This window comes from Prunus dulcis, chromosome 2 (genome assembly GCF_902201215.1).
Source record: "Prunus dulcis chromosome 2, ALMONDv2, whole genome shotgun sequence".
In the NCBI taxonomy this organism is placed as follows: Eukaryota; Viridiplantae; Streptophyta; class Magnoliopsida; order Rosales; family Rosaceae; genus Prunus; species Prunus dulcis.
This window is the reverse complement of record NC_047651.1, coordinates 4,987,195-5,009,826: the sequence shown is the minus strand read 5'-3', so window position 1 is coordinate 5,009,826 and position 22,632 is coordinate 4,987,195. Positions and strand designations below refer to the sequence as shown.

Genomic DNA, 22,632 nt, shown 5'->3' with positions numbered 1-22,632 from the left:
AGACCGGAAGAAATTGAAAACAATATAGGATAGAGAGTCCTCACCGTATAGATAATCGATGAAGCCTGCATCATCAAAGTCAAAAGTTTTCATCAAGTTTGAACTTTACAATCTTGACTTGACATGTTAAAAACAGAACATGTGCCTACAGTTATGCTACCAGAAGAAAACAAATGAAGAGATCTTTGATATACTTACGAGAGCAATTAACTTTGTTGGTATCACTGTCGATGTAGCAACCCCACTGCACCCATGTAAGTTCAAAGCCATATATCATCTCATTGTGGATGTCTATGTAGGAATTGTTCTTTGTAAGCTGAGACGATATCATAAACATAAGCTCTATGCGACAAAACTCCCTCAAATTTGACACAAATAATCGTTCATCAACACTAACATATGAATGCCCATTGGAAGTGGAACTCCACATAGCACCATTGCAAGGAGCAGTATCCACATAGAGAGGCGAAATCACCGGGGTTTCACAGGTCAGAAATATTATAGGCTTTGACAGTTTCACGTGAACTTTGTCCCACCATGGCCCCCCCTTACCTCTTCTTTGATAAATCCAATACGGATCCCCGTCACTGAAGTTATAACTGGACAAGGAATAATGAGGAATTGAAGAGCAGTTATCCTTGTGAAGATTGGCATCCACAACCCGGATGGTGTAGTTATTATAATTGATTGCCTGCACATAGTATGTTCCAGAATACAAGTATAATACTGTAAGGTTGTTCTTCTCACAAGACAGCTCATACCTTGAGTCACCGCACTTCTCTGGATCATGTTTTAGTCGGAAAGGGTGGCTTATGTTATGTTTGCCGCACCATGAAGGTTCACACTGTTGACGATAATCATCCTTAGCATTGCAACTCAAACAGCATAAGCTAACTAAGAGGAGGGCTATGAATAATTGTGATGGAGAAGCTAGTCTTCCTGCAGCCATGGAGAGAGAGAGCTTCCAAACGTTGAGTATTGCTTGTGATATGTGGACTTTATATAATAGTAACACAGTGAAAAGCTGCCACAGGAGCATTGCGTGGCAGTTGGCAGAATTGATTTACTAACTTGTAGAATACTGCAGAAGGGGGAGTGCTACCAACCTTCTTTCTAACCTTCTCCTTTGGACATTCTCTCTTCTTTTTATGACAAGTGTCACTTTTCTTACACTTAAAACAATGTCATTAATGCATCACACAAACTAATTTTTGTTTTCCAAGTTTACCCTTATTAAATGTATTAACTTATTTTAATAACAAGCTAATTTTTTTACAACTTTCTTATCACCTTGTTAAAAAATTAAATAAGAAAATGAAAATTAAAGTTTTTTTTAAAATTTTTTTTTTTCTAAAGAGAATGTGTGTTTTGTTAAAAACAAAATAAAGATGATAACAATGTCATGTAACAAATTTTATTTTTTTTATATTCTAAAAAATGACGTTTTTCTTATTTTTTTCTTATTTAATTTTTAACAATGTGCTAAAAAAGTTGTAACAAAATTTGAATAAATTGAAGGAAATATAAAAGCCAATACATTGTAGAAGGGTAAACTTGAAAAACAAAAACTAACTTGTGTGATGCATTAATAACATTGTTTTAAGTGTAAGGATAATGACACTTGTCATGATGAGAAGAGAGAAAGTCCAAAAGAGAAGGTTAGAGAGAAGGTTGCTAGCATTTCTCTTACAACTATCAAAAACTTTCACTCAAAGAAAATCTGAAAAACTCGAAACTTATATCTAAAATTTCCATTTTTCATACACATCATAAAGCTTAACACTTACCTCATATTGAACAAAATTTATAATAAAAATATTCAAACTTAAGTGGTAAATAGGTTAGTTTAAGTTTTTTTTTTTTTTTTTTTAAAAGGGCCCATTTGCATGCAAAGATAAAACTTATACATATCAATTACAACTATAAAAAACTTTGACTCGAAGAAAATATGAAGAACTCAAAATTTATATCTAAAATCTCCATTTTTCATACACATCATTTCAGTCAGGCCAGTCCATTGATTTTGGAGGTTTTTGGCAAAAATGAAAAATGTGACTTTTTTTGTTTAACACTTACCTCATATTGAACAAAAATTATAATAAAAATATTCCAACTTAGGTGGTAAATTGGTTAGTTTAAATTTTTTTTTTATATAAAGGGCCTGCTGTATGAAAGATGAAGAAGAAAAGTCAAAAAAGTTCTAAATAAAACCCAAAAGACAAAGAAAGAGGGAGAGAGAGAGAGAGAGAGAGAGGGGGAATCTGAGTTATAAAGGGCCTACTGTATGAAAGATAAAGAAGAAAAGTCAAAAAAGTTTTAAATAAAACCCAAAAGACAAAGAAAGAGGGAGAGAGAGAGAGGTGGAATCTGAGAAAGCGGGCAAGCGTGCTGCTTTTGTTTTGTCGTTTTGTAGTGATGGAAAGTTGGGGCTTTATGTTTTTCAGTTGGCCGGCTGAGTACCGGGTACTTTCCTTCCTTTGGGTAGGTGAAATGTGAATGGTGGATTGGTTCTTCTTTTTCATCAACACCACCACCCCCTAAACAGATTTTCCACAAGAAAATTTTCCATTCCCTTTTTTCTTTGTGTGGAAAGCATCATATGTAATGTACATGGGTTTTTCTTTGGGTCCAGTCCTTGCTATGATAAGAAGGGTTTCTTCATTTTAATTTACCTCAGAGGACATATCAGCAACAAGAGGAGAAACAGCAGCTGCACCGCCCAACCTGCTCATGCTCAGAACCTACATGTTGTGTAAACATAACAAATTCACATCCATCCCCCCCCCCCCCCCCCCCCCCCCCAGGAAAAAAAAAAAAAAAACCTTTACTTAGAAATCCATGATTTGATTATCATTATCTAATCCAGCAAACAAAATGGAATGGCGGAATGGGGTGGGTTGAGTTGAGAGATTAAGGTCAGCAGACGCTGAACAAAATGGTGTTGAATTGGCAACTAACGACTTGCTAGTCATTAATGCTCGGACCCTCTTGCTAATTTTTGTGGTTGGTTATTTATGGGCTAAATATCTATAATTTAAAAGATTTTTGTGCTTGAAGGTGGAAACTTGAATACGAGTATACATGAAAGTATGCAAGACAGTTTTCTGGGAAATCAGGTTTCTTTTGTGTTGCTTTTCATAGGTGAATTTTTCATTATCTAACGCTACTTTCTCATGAGTTTATTCCCCGACGCTCTAGTTTATTTGATATTAATCACAAGTTACAAAAACAATTGCACTTCTGACTAATCATTCTAACTTCGTCAATCTAATTCGGATATTACAGGTAACTCTTGGCGGGGGCGTTTTGCAGGCATTGTAACATTGTCTCTTGTTGAAGCAGTCGATGAGAAAGGATTAGGGGGCATTTTTACATTGTCTTCTCCTTCCAACATTTGAACTACAGCTTTCATGGAAGGACGATCTACCGGGTACCACTGGATGCACCATAGCCCCACAATTGCGAGTTTCTTTGCGATTTTAGCATCAATCTCTTGCTCAACGTGGATGCGGATGTCTTCTCCTTGATCTAGAAGATTATAGATCCATTCGGGGAAATAAACTTGGCTGCTGTTTGCCTCTGTGACCTGAACATTTTTCCTGCCTCCAACCATTTCAAGTAACAACATTCCAAAACTGTACACATCTGACTTGTAGGACACGTTACCGAAGTTCCTAGAGAAGACTTCAGGTGCGATGTAACCCATGGTGCCCCTAGCAGTTGTCAAGGAAACTGCACTTTGATCGTTGGCGCACAACTTGGAAAGACCAAAATCAGAGATTTTTGGATTAAAGTTTTCATCCAAAAGAACATTGTGAGGTTTAATATCAAAATGAAGGATTCGTTGGTCACATCCGTTGTGAAGGTATTCAATTCCTTTGGCTACGCTGAGAGCAATATATTGCAGCTTCTCCCAACCAAGGAAATGGTTGTTGCTGTCTGCTGATGTTATAAAATTCTGCAGTGAACCGTTTGGTGCAAATTCATAAACCAAAGCTCGTCTAAATCCATCAGCACAATAGCCAACCAATCGAACCACGTTGACGTAGTGGATTCGACCCAATGTTCCCACTTCATTGATAAACTCTTCCCCATTTCCTTTGGAATTGTTGAGGATCTTTACAGCAACAAAGATCTCATTGGAAAGCTTTCCTTTGTACACTGTTCCAAAGGTCCCCTGTCCCAGCTTGTCTCTAAACGTATTGGTGATCCTCTTTATATCAGCATAAGAGTACCTTGTGGGCTTGAGAGCTCTGTAATTTTCCAAAAATTCTTCAATCATGGTTTGTTTTCTGTCAGAAGTGTACAGCCGATGGAGAGAAACAAGTGCCACCAGAAATAAAAATGAACCCAGGATCACACCTACAGATTGTATATTCGGTCAAGAACCTCAATCTTTATACAGAAAAAGGGATTTTGGAAAAAAGGAAAAAAAAAAAAAAAAAAAAAAAAAAAAAAAAAGAGAGAGAGAGAGAGAGAGAGAGAGAGAGAGAGAGACAAAGGGCATGCATGGCTTACCTATAACCACTAGGTTTGTTGAGGCACCTGTAAAAGATTTTAATGCCATTAGATTCTCATGTCCCCAAAATCATAGAGTCATTATATATATATATATATATTTGCAGAAAATTCATATTCTTGGTTGTCTTTATGTTATATGATGCATTACAGTCTATATGCCAGAAATTTCGTTCTTCTTTCTTTATTTTTTGGCATTTCCTATCTAATTCATGGTAGCTAATGTAACATATGATATTTAATTGCATAAATTCATGATGGGGAGCAAAGGGGTGATGCCTGACTAGTATAGTGATATGGATGAAAGACTATACCTTGTTTGCCCTCATTGAAGCACTCCGTTTCTGATTCAGTGTGATTGTTGTTCTTCAATTTACATTTTCTACCTTTCCTCTCACAATGTTTACATTCTGGTTTGAACCATTCCAAACGAAGAACATGTTCTGCCTTGAATATATCATGTGAAACAGGTGGAAGGTTATACAGTTTGGTACAAGACGAAATAGGAAATGCGTCAATCGAGGAATCTGAATCTATAGCCAACATTTGGTGGCTAGTCCCACTAAGGCAGGGAATTTGATAATATAAATCTCTATCTGCTGGTGAACAATTGAATAAAGTATAGTCAGATTGGTAGTCCCCTTTGAATTGGAAGGCAGAGGCAGACGGATTAAGTTTATGAAGCTGCCTGGGAACACAACCATCTGGATCAACCACTTGAATTACCTGAGATTTGTAGTTGATATCAGTGACGATGAACTTCACTGAAATTGGCAGCTCAAGCACCGTATTGTTGCTTCCATTGCAGGATAAATCAAATCCGGGGTAGCCACAGTGATCAGGCTGCTTGTCTTTGAGTCGAAAAGGGAATTTGATAGGTATGTCTCCACAGCGTAATTCTGAGCACTCATTTTGGCATGCTCCAATATTAACTTTGAAGCCTACCATGAACAACAGGATGAAGAAAGAAATTGTCATCTCTGACGAAATACTCAGCTTTTCTCTGCACCTTGAACATTTAATCATACTCCCAGCATGTTATATAAAATAAGGTATCATGTGGTCTTGACTGTTGACTTCCACCAACCAGTTTTTCTATACATCTTTTTGAAAGCAGCAGAATTGGTCTAAACCTTATCCTCCTATGACTCTTTTTTTTCCACTGGCAACATTATTCCACAAGTTAAGACAAATAAAATCTCATTTCCGTGTTGACAAATCAACTCTACCTTGTGGAAAATGAAGTTAACAATACATTAAAAAAATTCCATGTTGACAAATAAATTCCTGCCCACAAAATTCCTTTATATCTGTCAAATTAAAATTAATGCACACTTGTATCTTGAATAATATAGAAAAATCTGAATAATAGAGAATCGGAAACGAGTGAGTGTTTCTATCAAGGTTTGGTATTTCATCCACATGCAATTTTACATACTTTCTGTCACAGTTTTCAAATAATCATGTACCAAACTATTTAAGCATCACCACATTCTCTGCAATAGCCGAACTTCAGCAATAATAAATTTTGAATTTTCAAGAAAGGGAAAAGAAGAAGAAAACAAAATGAATAGATAGCCAAAAGTATGAGAACTTTCTCCCAGCACTACATAATGATTTACTGTGGACATGAAAAAGTGCCGGTGTTCAGATCTTTTGCAGGTAACTCAAAAAAAAAAAAAACAAAACAAAACAAAACTAGGTGTTACAGGGGAGTTGGGGCAAAATATAAGCAACTCTAGTCCTTGGTCTATTTTCACATGTGCCTGCATTTGTTGCACTCTGTCATGTATATACTTTTGAGACAGAACAGAAAATCGAGCCATAATTGAAGAAATGTTCGGAAAATAACAGAGCTCTCAAGCCCACAAGCTACTCTTATTACCAATAAGAACACAAGTTGGGACAAGGTACCTTTGGGACAGTGTTCAAAGGAAACCTTTCCAATTCGATCCTTGTTGCAACAAAGATCCTCAACAATTGCAAAGGAACTGGAAACGAGTTTATTAATAAAATGGGAACATTGTGACGAACCAATGCACTGATCTGGTTGCGCTGATGGATTTAGGAGAGCTTTAGTTCATTGACCTGGTTGGCGTTTGTAAATGATCATTAGCAGACACCAAGAACAATCTCCTTGGCTGGGAGAAGCTGCAGCATATTACTCTCATCATAGCCAAACGAATTGAGGCACGGATGTGACCAACGAACCCTTCATTTTTTATATCAAACCTCATAATGTTTTGTTGAAAGACAACTTCTACAAATTAAGATTTAAAAAAATTCTGATTTGAGGATCAAACTGCAGTTTCCATGACAACCGCTAGTCTGCCAGAGTGGGACCATTGTTTACATTCCACCTTACGCGTTCTCCATGAACGTATGGTACAAGTTAGATATTCACAGTTTTGGAATGCTGTTATTTGAAATGGTTGGAGGCAGGAAAAACATTCGCGTCACACAGGAGAATACCATCCATGTTTGACTTCACAAAATGGATCAAGGAACAGGGGGAAGACAAACGCACCCTTGATCATCAAGGAAATGGTGATCAAATTGCTAAGAAACTTCTTCTTGTTACGGTTTGGGGCATCTGGTGGTGCCCAGTAGATCGTCTTTCCATGAAAGCTGTCCTTCAAGCCTTGAAAGGAAGGGGAATTTAACCACGCCTTCTAAACCCTTTTACCTCTAGCGCTTCAACCGGAAATAATGTAACTAGGGTTGCTTTGGTGTTGTAACAAATATCAAATCAAATCAAATAATGTTACTAAATGAAATTGACCCATAATAGTAATGTTCCAATTGTCCCTATTTACAATCACAAATAATGAAAAGCCTAATATATTAGGGGTACCACAGTAATTATAAATTAGTTTTTCAAAAAATAGAAATAAAATAAATTCACCAATGTTTTCTCTCACTACTTTTTCATCTTTCTTCTCTTATTTCTCCAGTAATATTTGAGCATGTGTAGGATTGCTAGTAAACAGAATGAAAATGATGACATTTCAAACAGATTCTTGAGTTTTGGTAAAAAGATGACAGTTACGCTCATTCTCAGTCTCACTACTTGTGGAAGTGTTGAGGATTATTAAAAAAAACAAGACTAAGAACTGGAATTATAACAAAATAATGGCCAGTCTTAAGTCACTTTGTTCACTTATTTACTAAGTTTTCTGCAAATCTAGTACTTGTATGTCCTAAACTTCATAGCTTAAAAGATTGGAGTCCGTACACGGGGAAAGTCAAATGATATCAGAAAGGCCTAAAAAATTCCAGCAAATTACATGTCGGGAGAGTGGGGAGATATTGGGACAAAGATTAGGGAATAGAATTATAACACATTGCATTCAAATTGGAAAAATAAGTACACAACAATACTGAGTGATTAGGGTTGGTATTAATTAGGACACAAGATAAATACTACAACGGAAGCATGTATACACCCCAATTTGTAGAAGATTGGCATGCTACAGACTCATATATTAACAGTGGTGTAGCTCCATCTGATTCAGACTTTACCTTCATTATTCTTGCACTTAAACTTTAAACTTATCTTCTTTGCCTCCCCGACCTTCAGAAGCATGTTACACTTCCATTATCTTCGATCACCTGCTCTCACAGTTTAAACACATAGAAATAAGTATAAATTACCAATTGGTTCAAATATAGACCAATCGTATCCGAAGGTTAAAAATATGACAAGTTAGACCATAAGTTTTTAAATGGTTTTATTACTATATTGACATATTCCTATCCTTCTCTCTGAACAAGAAGAAGATGAACAGTCTCCTTCCTATCCTACCCAACTATGAAAAGAAGAAAAATGCATAACAAATTTTTTTCTTTATCATCTTCACGCGCTACTAAAAAGAACCTAACAAGTGTGGCTCCAAATTGTGTAAGTGGGAAACACTCAAGAAAGAAAAAGAAGTATATTCAATCACTTATGGTTGCATCCCAAGAAGAAAAGGAGCCATTCAAGGAACTGAAATATACTACTAGACATTAGCAATATGAGTTCATAACTACCATTACCTTGTTGATTTCTTTATCATCCTTTTACTAAACAAAAATTTATGTTTTCCATTGGGAATATAACTTCAGTGATTACTTTTTTTTGGGCAGTTGGATTACCCAGGAAAGATCAAGAGCACCCAACAAGCAGAGATACCTAGACTGTGCCTACCAGACTGAATGATGTTCTTGCAAAGCTTGGCTAAAAGGTCTTAATGTACTTCATTTGAGCTTGATTTAACAATTTTTAAGACCAAATTTATTTACAAAGCTCAATGGCGTGGTAAGAATAATTCTGAAAACATACATGAATCATCTATTTTCTTTCAAGGAGTGGAAGAGAAAAATGAAAGGAAACAGGCCTGTTCTTCTGACAGAGGAGTGAGGAAAAAGGACATGAAATGAAGGCTAAAAAACAACCTAGAATTTCATAAACTAGCATGCATATTTTTAATCTTCGGTTTCTCTTTCATTAGAAAACAAGGAGGCAGGAAAACTAATGCCAAGGAGAGGATCCAAGTCGTCTACAATGAGTGAATTTTTGTGTGTAAATTGCTTACAATTGAATTTCCAAAATCTTAAACTCTTAATCTCAGTTGAGAAATTTACCTTAACAAGAAATGCAAATCTACAATTTCATATACTTCCATACATATTGACACAAAAATACAAGATACAGATCAACACAACCAAATCCTACTCCAATACCCAATTCTCCAAACAAATTACCAGGTAATTAGAAAAAAGCAATAAATAAATAAAAAAGCAAATGAAAGCCCACAAACCTCTCAAGACAAACTAAGAGTCAGTAACAGGCTTGAACTCCTGCACTTCCTTGAAGTTGGCCCAAGGCTTCACCCAGACCTTGGCTTCAAAGAGCTTCTTCTTCCCCGCGTCGGTGACCTCAATCGTCAGATAGTGCAGAGTGCCCGAAACCACCTGCACCTTCTCATTCACCACCCTCACAAACTCAAGCAGAGCATTCTGCACAATTAGTTATTCAATCAATCAATTAACCAAAAACCCACCCACAATCTTTGCTTCACACAAATAGAAAAAGGGCTTTTTGTTTACCTCTTTCTTGTTGTATTCTTCGACGGCGAAACGAGCCAGGCTTTCGGTTTCGACGCTGTTCTCGGAACCTTGAGATTCGCGTACCGTGCCAACTGCTGCCATTTTTGGTTGAGAATTGGTTTTTGCGAGCTGAGGCTTTTGGATTTGAGATAGAGAGTTGTATGGCTATTAATACACACAGGAGGAAGGAAGATGAAAATTTCGATTTCAATTCTGTTGACTCTTCGACATGCTGTGTGCACGGAAACTTCGCTATGTCGCCCATCGGATTTGGGACACGTGTACGATTATCTTTGTTTAGTCTGTAAGATTTTTTATTTATTTGAATTTTATTTTTTATATGAAATAACTTAGTCCGTAAGTTTTGGGAAGACTTTTTTGTTGTAGCAAAATTGCGAGAATAGTGCACCACATAGTTTAGGTGGGATTTCGATAACGTCGTCCTAGTTTAATCGAAAATACTTGCCTGTTTTTTAAGAAGTAGAAGCTCTTAATTTCGTGCCATGTGACATGCATGTTAAGATTTCTTCTTCGTATTTTTTTTATAAATTATTTTTACATAATATTTGTAAATCCGTGACTTAGAGGAGATAGGAATGCCTCCTTCCTTGGGCAAGGAGGAAAGCAGTTTCCTAGTCCAATTTTGTCAATTCAACAGGAGACTTGTGTCATAAAAAGCACCACTACGCTCTTACTACTCAACAAAAACCCTAGAACCCCAAACTTGATCCCATCAGCACACAGACAGCTATGGCTCGTCACAGAGATGAAGATGACTACGAACCAGACCAAGTTCAAGATGGGGATGAAGAAGAGGAACATGAGGAGGAGCAGGGAGGACAAAGATCCAGACAGAAGCGGAGGAGATCGGATTTCATAGACGATGATGAGGCTTATGGTGGTGGTGTGAGTCGTAAGCGGAGGAATAAGAGGCCTATTGGGTCAAAGTTTTTTGATATCGAGGCCGAGGTCGATAACGATGAGGAGGAGGAAGAGGAAGATGAGGGCGAGGACGACTTCATTGTTGATACTGGGGCTGATCTCCCTGAAGAAGAACATGATGGTAGAAGGATGCATCGTCATCGTCCATTGCGGCCGCAAGAAGATGAGCAAGAAGAAGATGTTGAAGCGCTTGAGAGAAGAATTCAAGCTCGGTTTGCAAGGTCATCACCGAGTCATGCAGAATACGACGAGGAGGAGACAACTGATTTGATGGTGAATCAGCAAGCTCTTTTACCTTGTGTTAGGGACCCAAAGTTGTGGATGGTGAAATGCGCGATCGGTCGTGAGCGAGAGGCAGTTGTTTGCTTAATGCAAAAGTATATTGATAAACCCAAACTGAACATCAAGTCTGCTGTTGCCCTAGACCACCTCAAAAACTTTATATACATTGAAGCCGACAACGAAGCCCATGTGAGGGAGGCTTGCAAAGGTCTGCGCAATATACTTGCCCTATATAAGGTAAACCGTGTTCCGATCGGAGAAATGACTGACGTTCTTTCGGTTGAAAGCAAGGCAATTGATGTTTCTAGGGGCACATGGGTCAGAATGAAGATGGGGACCTATAAAGGAGACCTTGCCAAGGTTGTGGGTGTCGATGATGTGCGGCAGAGAGTCAGGGTAAAATTAATTCCAAGGATTGATTCACAAGCTATTGCAAATAAACTGGAGGGCAGACAAGTTGTGAAAAAGAAGGCATTTGTTCGTCCTCCACGCTTTATGAATATTGATGAAGCAAGAAAACTGCATATTCGTGTAGAGCGTAGACGAGATCCGGTGACTGGTGATTACTTTGAGAGTATTGATGGCATGCTGTTTAAAGATGGTTTCCTGTACAAGGCAGTGTCGATGAAATCAATTAGCTCTCAAAACATACGTCCCACTTTGGATGAACTTGAAAAATTCCGGAAACCCGGGGAGAATGGTGCCCGTTTGTCAACTTTATTTTCAAACAGAAAGAAGGGACCCTTTGTGAAGGGTGATACAGTTATTGTGGTCAAGGGAGATCTTAAAAATTTGAAAGGATGGGTTGAGAAAGTTGAGGATGAGATTGTTCATATCAGGCCCGAAATGAAACAACTTCCAAAAACTCTCGCCTTAAACGAAAAAGAGCTTTGCAAATACTTTGAACCTGGGAATCATGTGAAAGTTGTATCTGGTACTCTGGAAGGTGCAACTGGTATGGTTGTTAAGGTTGAGCAGAATGTGCTCATCATTTTATCCGATATAACCAAGGAACATATCCCTGTGTTTGCTGATGATGTTGTGGAGAGTTCTGAGGTGACATCCGCTAGTTGCTATTCTGATGCAGGAGAATCTACAAGGCTCTCCAAGAGTACTTGGGCCCGTTAGTCTATTCTTTTACTAGGTTTTCTTTGAATTTCCTGTTCTGGTTTAATTTTCCAGAGAGTTGATTAGCATCCAACGTTAAGTCACTTAGGTTTACTAGTTGACAAGGTTCAGATGGCATGTATCCTTGCAATACTTATAGTCTTTTTCTCAATTTTATTCAGAAATTACCGATTATAGAATTTTTCTTTTCGATTTCTTTGCCCTAGAACCCAATTATCTTTGTTCCAACTTTTATTCTATTGCTTTATCCTTCTATTCTCCGTATAGAAGTATAGTGGGAGCCGTATGTCTCAAAAGTAAAATATATAAAAATTTATGTTAAAAATAATAATTTAAATAAACAATAAAAAGGATTTTTCACTGCAATTCCAACTAATTTTTTAGTTTCTGTCTTCCTCCAACTCTCATACTGGCATCGACAACAGTAGGCGGAAGCTGCGATTGTAGCTAGGAACAGAAAGGGCTTGGCTGTGGGTTCTGACCAAAAAACCAAAAAAAATCTAGTGTCGAAATGGTCGACAGCAGTCGAAAGGTTACCCAGGCAAGGGAGTAAGAATCCCTCACGCTTTCTGAGGCAGGAATAGGGATAGAGAACTTTGTTATGGTTGGCAGGGACCAGAGCCAGATCAGGATTTTCGTAGGGGCGAGAATGCGATGGGCAAATCGAACCCATTCCAGGAGTGAGGGGAATTGAAAGAAAAGATAAGTAGCAAGAGCATTATTATACATACGCATACATTTCGGAAACACAACCACACACCAAAGTGTTGGTATCAGGACATAAAAAGTTATACAAACAGCAACCAAAGCAATTGTACACTCCGTTAGTTCCAGAACATTTGCTTGCTACAAACTTGCTATATCTTAACTAGGAGTGATCTGCCTCCATCTGGTTCAGTTTGAAGGCGCCTTCATTGTTCTTATGCACTTCAACTTTAAACTTCTCTTCTTTGTCTCCTCTCTTCAACTTCAGAAGCATGTTAAACTTGGCATGTTCTTCAATCACCTGCTCTCACACAGATAGTTCAAACATATGCAAATCAGTACAAACCCATTGATCTCAAAACAGAAACAAATGAAGAAAAGAAGAAATTAGAAGATTCCTGTGCACTATACAGCACAATTTGAGTTCAAATGCACATTTAAAAACAACAAAATGCATTTCAATCTTCTGAACCATCTAAAGACTACCCCAATACCAATTCAATTCAACCAAACATTACCTACTCTCCAATACCCAATTCTCCTTGCCACCCAATTGAAAACAACCAAATTTTACCCACCAAACCCCAATTCTCCATAATGCATTTTAAATTGATTTTTAACATCCAATTCAGCACAGCCAAACACTGCCCCAAAAACCCAATACGAAGTGAAAAAGCACAATAAATGGGAAGGGCACAAACCTCAGCCTTAGCGTGAACAACTTCTTGAAGCTCATAAGGAAACAGAGAATTAGACCTTTGCTGGAGGCTCTTAACAGCATGATTTGCAGCATCCTGAACCTGAGGATCGTGTGGCGGCACAGACTGCCACCCGGGACCATGCCCACCTTCCTTAACACCAAGATCGGAAGGGGTAAACGACGGCGTTTCATTACAGTCACCGGCGTGCTTGAACTCCTGTACTTCCTTAAAACCCAACCAAGGCTTCACCCAGACTTTGGCTTCGTAAAGCTTCTTCTTTCCAGCATCGATGGCCTCGATCGTCAGATGGTGCAGAGTGCCAGCAACCACCTGCTCCTTCGCCTTCACCACCCTCACAAACTCAAGCAGAGCATTCTGCAAAATTTTCAATTAATTGAAATTCCAGCACAAAATTGTAGAAATTAAAAGGCAAAAAAGAATAAAGACCTCCTTGTTGTTGTGATCTTGGACGGCGAAGCGAGCGAGGTCTTCGGTTTCGAGGCTGTTCTGGGAGGCATGGGATTCGTGGACTCCGCCGAGAGTGGCCATGTTTTGGAAACGGGAGGGATTTGATTCTTCTGCGAAGGATGAGAATGCGAGGAAAGGTAAGAGGACGAAGAAGATGAGTTGCATAAACACACACAAGAAGGAGGAAGAAGAAGAAGATTTCGATTTCAATTTCATCTGCTTTTGTTTTGTGTTTGGGTTTCTGACACTTTGTAAGACAGATAGGAATTTATCTCTTTCGCTGCTCGGAGTCTTTTTGTATACGTGTCATACACGTGTCGCTTTGAGTATCTTTCTTTGCTTAGTCGGTAAGCTTTTCTTTTCCTTTTTCTATTTACTCTTTTCTTTTCCTTTTCTTTTTTTTTCTTTTTTTTTTTTTGTTTGGTAAAACTCTTTTCTTTTCCTTCAATTCAAGCGTTGTCTGTAAGCAAACAAAAACAAAAATAAAAGCCCAAACCAACGGAGAAAAAAAAAATTACTCTTTTTGTTCAGCACCAAAAAAAAAAAAAACTTATGACATGTTTAGGTTCTATTTGGTATCTTATTTGGATTCAATTCTATAAATTTAAAAACAAATTTTTAGTCCAAAGCCATAAAAACTAATTTAGTAGGCTCATTTTTAAAAACTCAAACCCAAGAAAAACTCAAAAACACCCCACATTATTAAAAACAAAAAATCATATATAATTTATAGTTTTATTTTTTTTCCTGTCTCTCCATCTCTCGCCTCCCTCTCCCATTTCTATCATTCTCCTTCCACTCTCTCTCTTTGAGCATGTCTAAACTTTTTTATGGTGTTCATTGAGGATGTCTAAAATTTTTAATTTGAAAAAATAAGAAAAAGGTGGACTCAGTTTGGGTGGGCTGAGGGAATTTGTGTGGAAGCTAGGTGTGTCATAGTAGAGAGAGGAGGAAGGGGTAGAGGGAAGGGAAAATGGAGGAAGGGTCTGTGAAGAGGGAAGGGGGAATGGATTTCAAGTTGGGCAAAGTTGGTTGGAGCTATCGGTGGCACACAGGGATCGGAGAAGGTTATTTATTTATTTATTTCAATTTTAATTGTTTAAAAGATATACAATTTTATTTATAATGAACTTTCCATGTTTAAAATACCCTTAAAACTTATGAAAAATTGGATAATGTTAAAGTCAGACAACAAATCATGAATTTTGAAAAATTAAAGTGACATTTCTCTTAAATTTTTTTTTTAAGGTGACAAATTGAAATTAAGATATAAGTTCAACTGATATTTCTACAAATTGAACTGAGATATGATTAGCATTTGTCTTAAAATTGTTGAGCGTTAGCAAGCAAAACATACATTCACTCATGGAAATAAGAAAGAGAAGGTATAAAATAAAATCAGTGTCAAAATATTTCCATGCACAACTACTTTAATTTTTAAGTGCATGTTTATTTACTTGTTAACGCTCAAAAATTTTAAGAGATGTTATGATGAGTTGTGCATGTAGCATTCTACTTTTAATATCCCAACTCCAAAGTGTCTTCTAATTTGCTTAAGTGGAGGCATAATATTGTGATTGTCATGGGAACAAGGAAAAGAAGGGTCATAACATGAGCAGCTTATCCCATAGCATAGACAACCTCAGAAGATTTCATATTGAACTTAAATGAATGACCGTTTGCTTGTCAAAATTCTTGAAATGTATGGAAACACTGAATATATGTAACATTCAAGGAATAAGCTATAATGTGTAGAGACAGAGCTTTTGTTGGAAACAACAATCAGTATCAGATTGGCTGTCCTTGAAGAATTCATAGACAAAGCTATAATCTTTCAATGCGGGACAAGAAGAAATTGAACTTCAACAATACGAGCTTTAACATCAGTTTATCATCAGTTTAACGTTGTTTTTTTGCAAGGAAACCAAACAAAGACGTGCCCCCCAGTGTTTAACATCAGTTTATCTTGTTTGAGATGAAGAATTCTTCATCAACACAAAGAGAGCTTTTCCATGTGGTCAGATCAGATGAAGGCCGCCCCTCCAAACACAAATGAACTATCTGCATATAATAAGGATGTTAAGTTTATTGCCGTCGTTAAGTATCCGTTTAGTACAAAACATGTGCCCCTTCCACAGCCGTCAAGGGACCTTGTAAATTATCAGAATGATTAAGATGTCAACTTTCAAATATAAAAAAGCAAACTTATTTTTCTTTTTTGGCTTCAGAGTCATAGAAACTCCGAAGTTAAGTAAGTTGGGGCTAGAGCAATCTCAGGATGGGTGACCCACTAGGAAGTTGCTCGTGAGTTCCCAGAAATAAAACCGTGAGGACAGAGAAGGGGGCCCAAAGCGGACAATATCGTGGTACGGCGGAGCGGATCCCGGGATGTGACATTTTCTGCTACAGCTTTCATTCTTTCTCAAAATCTTCAACTTCAACACATCAGAGCATGCATTTCTTGAGTTTGTTGGTAAAATTGTTATTCCCTAAGAATTAACAAGTGAAAGAAGGAGGGCTTCCATTAGCAGCAGTTACCTTGAAATCTCAAAATACACAATCCATGCCAAATTCGGTCAAGTTGGGGTAGTTCCCATTGGGAATCTTACGCAGAGAGTCTAGAGATACAACAAAGAAAAAAAATTCTAATGAAATGGAACTGTAGTTCGAATAATTGCAGAAAGCAAACCTTTCGGATGTGAAAGGCACAGAAAAGGACCAACAGAATTTTACCTTCATGTGTTTTCACATACTTTTGTTCCTCATCAGATTTTGAAAAGCCAGTGAGGATTTCAACTCGATTGCTTTCCATTTTCATGCATATCTCATCTCAACAAGACACTCCTAAGTTCAGGACATTAAGAATTGGATCGTTAGATTCATCTTAGAATATGAACAAACTAATTTCTCTAGTTAACCCCAACTCATGTAGCTTCTGAAAACTAATTTCCAACCAACAAGTACAAGAAAATAGAGATGAAAGAGACTAATTAATACGCTAAAACCTTAAAGGGGACGACACTGAAAGATGCATATTCAATTATCAAATATTATAATCAATGGCACGGCAATTAGGTAGATTTATATGAATCCAATTTGTAAGGGGTTGGGGATGGAAGAGCTTCCGAATAGGGTGAGGTTCCTATCTTCACCTTGAGCATTGGTTTAATCACAATTCAGGGATGGAAGTCAGCTCAAGGATAATTTCTTTGTTAAAGCTCTTATAGTTGTATTTCTCTTAAGATCAGCTCTGTTTCTGTTCTGTGGTGGACGAGTACTTGTTCACTTCTGTGGTATTTTACTATCTTTTTTCAATAAAAAATGTTTCTTCTAAATAAACAAGTCATTAATGAAGTGTGCAGCATTAATATTCATTGCATAAGGAACACTTATGTGATTCCCTACCGGAGGAAAATCTTAGTATTGTACAAGACCAAGCATGGAGTTTCCTCAACATTGTCTGTCCTAGAACTTGAGCTCTCACAGGTTATTCATACATCTCAAAGGAAACTCATAAATGACGTTTTCAAGTTATTACGTAGAGAAAGGAATTTTATGATGAAAGATTACCTAATCATGAATGGAAAGTGATGCTTGTTATGTTGGATTGAGATTCGTTTACCACATTGTCCAAATGCTGGTCTCTTGCTAGAGCTCCACCTTGAGAACATTTCCTTCCCCTTCTGCCGCAATTTGTCTGTAGAAAAACAAAAATCCATATACAATGGTAAACTCTCCTCGGGCATGGTTGCCTACACAAGTTGCTTTGACCTCCAAACATGGGAAAGTTTCTCAAGTCTGCAAGTACACATCCAACATTTCAAGTCTCATCAAATAGAACTTTGTAGCTGAATGAATGATTTGTGGGACGGAAAAATAAAAGGGAGATTCACTATTATACCTAATATAGGGACTCAAATTATAAAAATACCCCATACGAAATGGACTTTAAAAACAAACCCAAAGCCTATTTACAACATAACAAAAAAGTTTTTAACTTCTTATAAATTACAAAACTGTCATCAATTTCTTAAAACAAGCCCAACCCCAAAATCTCATAAAAATACCCAAAACATTCAATAGGGCATCAAAGGAATTTAATAATCAACATTAAATTCAATAAGGCCAGCTGTCATTTTTTGGGTTTATTTATAGAAATTCAATTGTGTAGGGTTTATTATAATATTAGTGCTAAAAATGGGTGTATCACTAAATATCTCAAAATAAAAATCATTTGCAGATAAAATATTATATGCATATCTACAGAATCATATAGATAAAGCTACCAGGTAATGAAGCAGCCTCCTTTGAACCATGCGTCTAGTATAACTTCCTCCATTAATTTTTGAAGAAGATGGCATATGTAGGTTTTTATACTACTTGAATAAATTTACCATGTCAATCTTTTAAGTTGAACAAAACCATTTGGTATGTATTTACATGGCAGTATGTAAGATTTTTTTTATAAAAGTGCTAGAAAGTACACCTCCAAATCTTCCACAAAAAGATCTAATTGCGACTTTCAATTTGACATGTACTTTCATTAGAAGGAAAAAAAAAAAAAAAAAAACACCTTATAAAACAGGGGACAAGTTAACACAACCTCAAAACAGAGATTAAACATCCTAACAATACATGAACGAAATTAAAACAGAGTGTGCCTATGGTTATAAGTAAAAAATGAATATGAATTAAATAAATAAAAATGTGCTGAACAACATAGAGCAAGCATGATCTCTGTTGATGCTTTGTTTTTGATGAGACACATACTTTCATTAGAAGCTGTTGATGCAAAAAAGTAGTTAGGCACTTTTCGAGAAGGTCGGTGGACCATAAGATAGAGCTGGAACCGGAGGCTTTGCGCCTGAAAATGGTCCCCCTGAACTATCAGAGCTAAGAAAGCAACTCAAGGAGTTGATCGAATTCTCTCTCTTTTGCGTATCGCTTTATATAAGCTCTAGTGAACCCAATGCAAGACAGAGGGATCCTATTATAAGACTGACTCCTTCTATTCTCTTTTCCAAAGTGGAATGCTTCTTTCAGCTCAACTTAGTGATGTTGGGCCCTCGGTATGCTATGGGCCTCGGTAGAGCGTGTGACCTGCAAGATAACAAACGCTCAGTAAGGCCTTTAGGCACCGATGTGGTACCGGCCGAAGGTTCTCCGATATTTTAGTAAGTACAGATTTAGCAAGCTTAGACTGTCAGTTCTGATTACCTCTATTTTTTTTTTTGGGATAGTGGTCATCTTTTATAGACCTTGGGAGGTGTGCATATTGTTTAGAATTTCAATGTGGGACTGTACACGTCGATTGAGAGCAAACCACGTGTCCTAGGGATGGGAGTTGCCTTAGTTACCGGATCGGTAGGTAAAGTGCCGAAGGCTACCATGGCTAGGCTCAGTCTTGTCCACGTGTCTGTTCCCTATAGGTTGTTCATTTTGGTATAAACAGAAGGAAAAAAAAAAAAACATTTACAAAACAGGGGACAAGTTAACACAAATTTGGGGCTACTGTAAAGGTTAATTGAATGCAAAATTGATAGCAAATTTGGGGCAATTCAACAAATTTGTGGACATAAAAATAGTTAAAAATGTGTATTTCGGTTTATTTGGATAGTGAATTTCAGTTTTTGTATCAAATTAGAAGAAAAGCAGTTAAAGTGGTTATTTGAAGTACATAAAAGACCTGAGTTTGTTTGTCTCTATGTAAGAGAGAGCGCAGTCATATCATCATATGATCACTTCGTCATTTATCCGGATGCATGGAATGTGAGATATGCTGGCCCAATGATCTTGTCTCGTCTTATTCTGATACATTTTCTCTAGGCCAGAGCATTTGTAGATATGCAGATAAGAAAGAGATGGCGGCATACCCTCTTCTGGCAGGAATTGGAGACTCGGACATTTGGAAATATATAGCTCTTGAAGAGAAGTGAGGTGTTGAAGTGCCTCTCCTGGCAGGAATTCCAGACTGTCACACCTACCAATAGATAGACTTCGAAGAAAAGTAAGGTGTGCAAGTCCCCTTCCATCCAAAGATTTCAGAGTCGAAAGTTCCTTGATGTGGAGACTCTGAAGAGTGGTAGGGAGCAGTTGTTGCCTGAGCAACGTCTCCAAGATTTCATCACTTCCCCTGCCACCAATTTTAAGGAATTTAAGGGCGACTAGTGCTTGCAAACCCCAGTTACAGTAGTCTCCCACTGATGAAGATGAAGCCCTCAGTCTCTCACAATTCTCAATTGTAAAATATCGGAGGTTGGGAGGCAAACCCCCATCATCTGCAATTGATTCCAGATTTGGAAGATCCCTTATATCTAATAATCTTAGGGCTGTGAGGGTGTGAATGCGTTCAGGTAATGACTTCAACTTCTCGCATCTGCTGAAACACAATTGAGTCAGGTTGGGAGTGGGCAATCCTCCCTGGGGAAAACACACCAAATTTGGACAGCCTTCAATATTTAAATTATTGAGATGACTGAGATTCTCGACCGCTCCTTCTTCTTCAATCAAGCAAAGCGATTCCAGATTCTCACAATTCCTAATAATAAGTGTTGTCAATTTGGGAAAAATGCCAAAGGGGAAGGACCTCATTGAATCACAGCTATTCCATAGCGTCAAAGAGTCGAGCGCTGTTAATTGGGCCACACTACTACAAAAAAGCAAAAAGACGACGGTAAATCACCGTCGTGTATTCAGTTTTTCAGCGGTCGTGGAATCCACCGTCATCTTTTCCCTAATAAACCACGACGCTAAATCACCGTCGTTGTTAAAATATACAACGACATCAACAAATAAAAAACGACGTCTTTTTACTGCAAAAAGATCGAAAAAAGCAGTCGGGGATGAGAATATACGACCAACTCTCTAAACAAACCGTCGTTAAAAAGTAAAAATATGACACATATTAACAGAACAAGGCCGCAAAATAGACATACAACGACTAAAATTAAAATAATACGCCGTTAAATATCATTTTCACGACAACAATAAATATGACGTCTTTAAGGACATTAGAAGACGACGTTATTTATTCCTACTACGTCGCCTAGATAAAAACAGCCGTCGTATAATACATTTTCCACTCCGATTTTTCTATAAAAGATGACGTGGAAATAGTTGTCGGTGTCATTATTTACGACGTATGTATTTATATAATAGACGTTGAAAAAAAAAACAACGTCGGTTACTAATATATGAGAGTCGTATTACAAAATTTGTACGTCCTATTTTCAGAAACAAACAACGACGATAAATATTAGACGTTGTTAAATAAAACAACGTCGAAAAACAATAAAAACAGACGTGTTTAGTCTGCATAAGTTTTAAAAAATAGTCGAGGATGAGAATAGGCGACCAACACAAACAAATCACCGTCGTTAAAAAGGAAAAATATGACAAATATTAGAAGAACAAGGCCGCAAGATAGACATACAACGACGATAACTAAAACACTTCGCCGTTAAATATAATTTTCACGACAAGAAAAAATATGACATCTTTAAATACATGAGAAGACGACGTTATTGAAAACTACTACGTCGTTTATTTACAAACGACCGTCGTGAAATAAGTTTTCCACTTCGATTTTTCTAAAAATGATGACATGGATATAGGTGTCAGTGTCATTATTTACGACGTATGTATTTATGTAGTTGACGTTGAAATGCGAAACAACGTCGGTGGTATTTATATAGTCGACGTTGTATTTATATAGTCGACGTTGTATTTATATGTATTCATTACTCACGACGTACTTATTAATGTAGACGACGTTGAACTTCTAAACAACGTCATTATTTACGACGCGTTTATTAAACCCCGTCGGTTCCAAATTAATGTTCAGATAATTTATCTCATTTTTAGACGTCGGTATTATGTTATTGGAGTCGTGTTATTTTGGATTACATGGCGGTTCTTAATCCGTCCCCGGCGTGATATCCTGGATAATTGCTTCACAATAGCGTCGTGGTTCTTCATTGTTACGTTGCTTTAAGACGTCGGTAAATATGCTGAATAAATGGTTAACCATAGCGTCGTGTTTTATTTGAACAGACGTTGTTTTTTATGCAGAATATAATGATGTAATCTGGATCCAGTATTTTTTGCACTGATTGTTTTGTGGCCAAAACCCGTATAATGAAAGTGAAGAAATCAAATTACAATATATTATAAAATGAATGTCATACACTGCCAATTACATAAGCATCATTCAATCCATATATCTTCACACCCATCTCGAATATTTTGACCACCTAACTCACCCACCGGTTCATCAAATGTGTCAACATTTGGCATCCCTCTAGTAAATGGCTCACACTCAATTATCACATCACCTAAGACTTCATCACCAATAACATCATTATATTCTCTATTAGGCATTGATAAAACTACCGACCAACCACGATGCATCGGGTAGTCAACAAAAAATATTTGTTTGACTTGAGAAGCCAAAACAAATTGGTCATTCCTATGTCCAATTTTACTCAAATCTACAAGGGTAAATCCAATTTCGTCGACTACAAGACCAGAACTATCTGTCCAATCACACCTAAAGACTGGGATTGTAAACTTTTGGTAGTCAAGGTCCCAAATTTCTTGAATGACACCATAGAAACCCATATTTGAGAGAATTGGGTTTTTATCCTTGGCACTAACAACTTGCATGGTTTGTGCAAGTAAATAAACTCCACTATTTTGAGTTGTCCGCACATCATCTTGTGCCTTGATATTGAATTTAATACCTTTAATAAGATAGCTCCTATATAATGGCACTGCCATGTTTGGACCTGCTGCTAGC

General features: G+C 37.3%; 3 protein-coding genes and 1 pseudogene across 4 annotated transcripts in view; 1 reads left to right on the top strand and 3 right to left on the bottom strand.

Annotated features, from left to right (window-relative positions):
* The window catches only part of LOC117617985, an 8,202-nt pseudogene extending 2,077 nt beyond the window's left edge, over positions 1-6,125 (bottom strand). Inside the window, exons 1-5 of the transcript XR_004584464.1 lie at positions 4,833-6,125; positions 3,264-4,389; positions 2,673-2,724; positions 199-691; positions 45-65 (exon numbers count right to left, since the gene is read on the bottom strand). The product of XR_004584464.1 is annotated as an uncharacterized LOC117617985 (transcript). The remainder of the gene's footprint in view (positions 1-44; positions 66-198; positions 692-2,672; positions 2,725-3,263; positions 4,390-4,832) is intronic.
* A 1,714-nt stretch (positions 6,126-7,839) lies between these two features.
* On the bottom strand, positions 7,840-9,821 carry LOC117617912 (cysteine proteinase inhibitor 6-like). Its single transcript, XM_034347529.1, has 3 exons — positions 9,610-9,821; positions 9,321-9,519; positions 7,840-8,130 (listed from the first exon to the last, which is right to left on the bottom strand). The coding sequence occupies exons 1-2, from the start codon at positions 9,709-9,711 to the stop codon at positions 9,334-9,336; spliced, it is 288 nt and encodes a 95-aa protein (XP_034203420.1). The 5' UTR covers positions 9,712-9,821; the 3' UTR covers positions 7,840-8,130; positions 9,321-9,333.
* Positions 9,822-10,210: 389 nt separating this feature from the next.
* LOC117619580 (putative transcription elongation factor SPT5 homolog 1) lies at positions 10,211-12,071 on the top strand. The gene has a single exon (XM_034349572.1). The coding sequence runs from the start codon at positions 10,360-10,362 to the stop codon at positions 11,959-11,961; it is 1,602 nt and encodes a 533-aa protein (XP_034205463.1). The 5' UTR covers positions 10,211-10,359; the 3' UTR covers positions 11,962-12,071.
* Positions 12,072-12,651: 580 nt separating this feature from the next.
* LOC117618496 (cysteine proteinase inhibitor 12) lies at positions 12,652-14,092 on the bottom strand. The gene is made up of 3 exons (XM_034348057.1): positions 13,815-14,092; positions 13,368-13,742; positions 12,652-12,967 (listed from the first exon to the last, which is right to left on the bottom strand). Exons 1-3 carry the CDS (start codon positions 14,049-14,051, stop codon positions 12,830-12,832), a joined length of 750 nt encoding a protein of 249 aa, XP_034203948.1. The 5' UTR covers positions 14,052-14,092; the 3' UTR covers positions 12,652-12,829.
* Between the last annotated feature and the right edge of the window lie 8,540 nt (positions 14,093-22,632).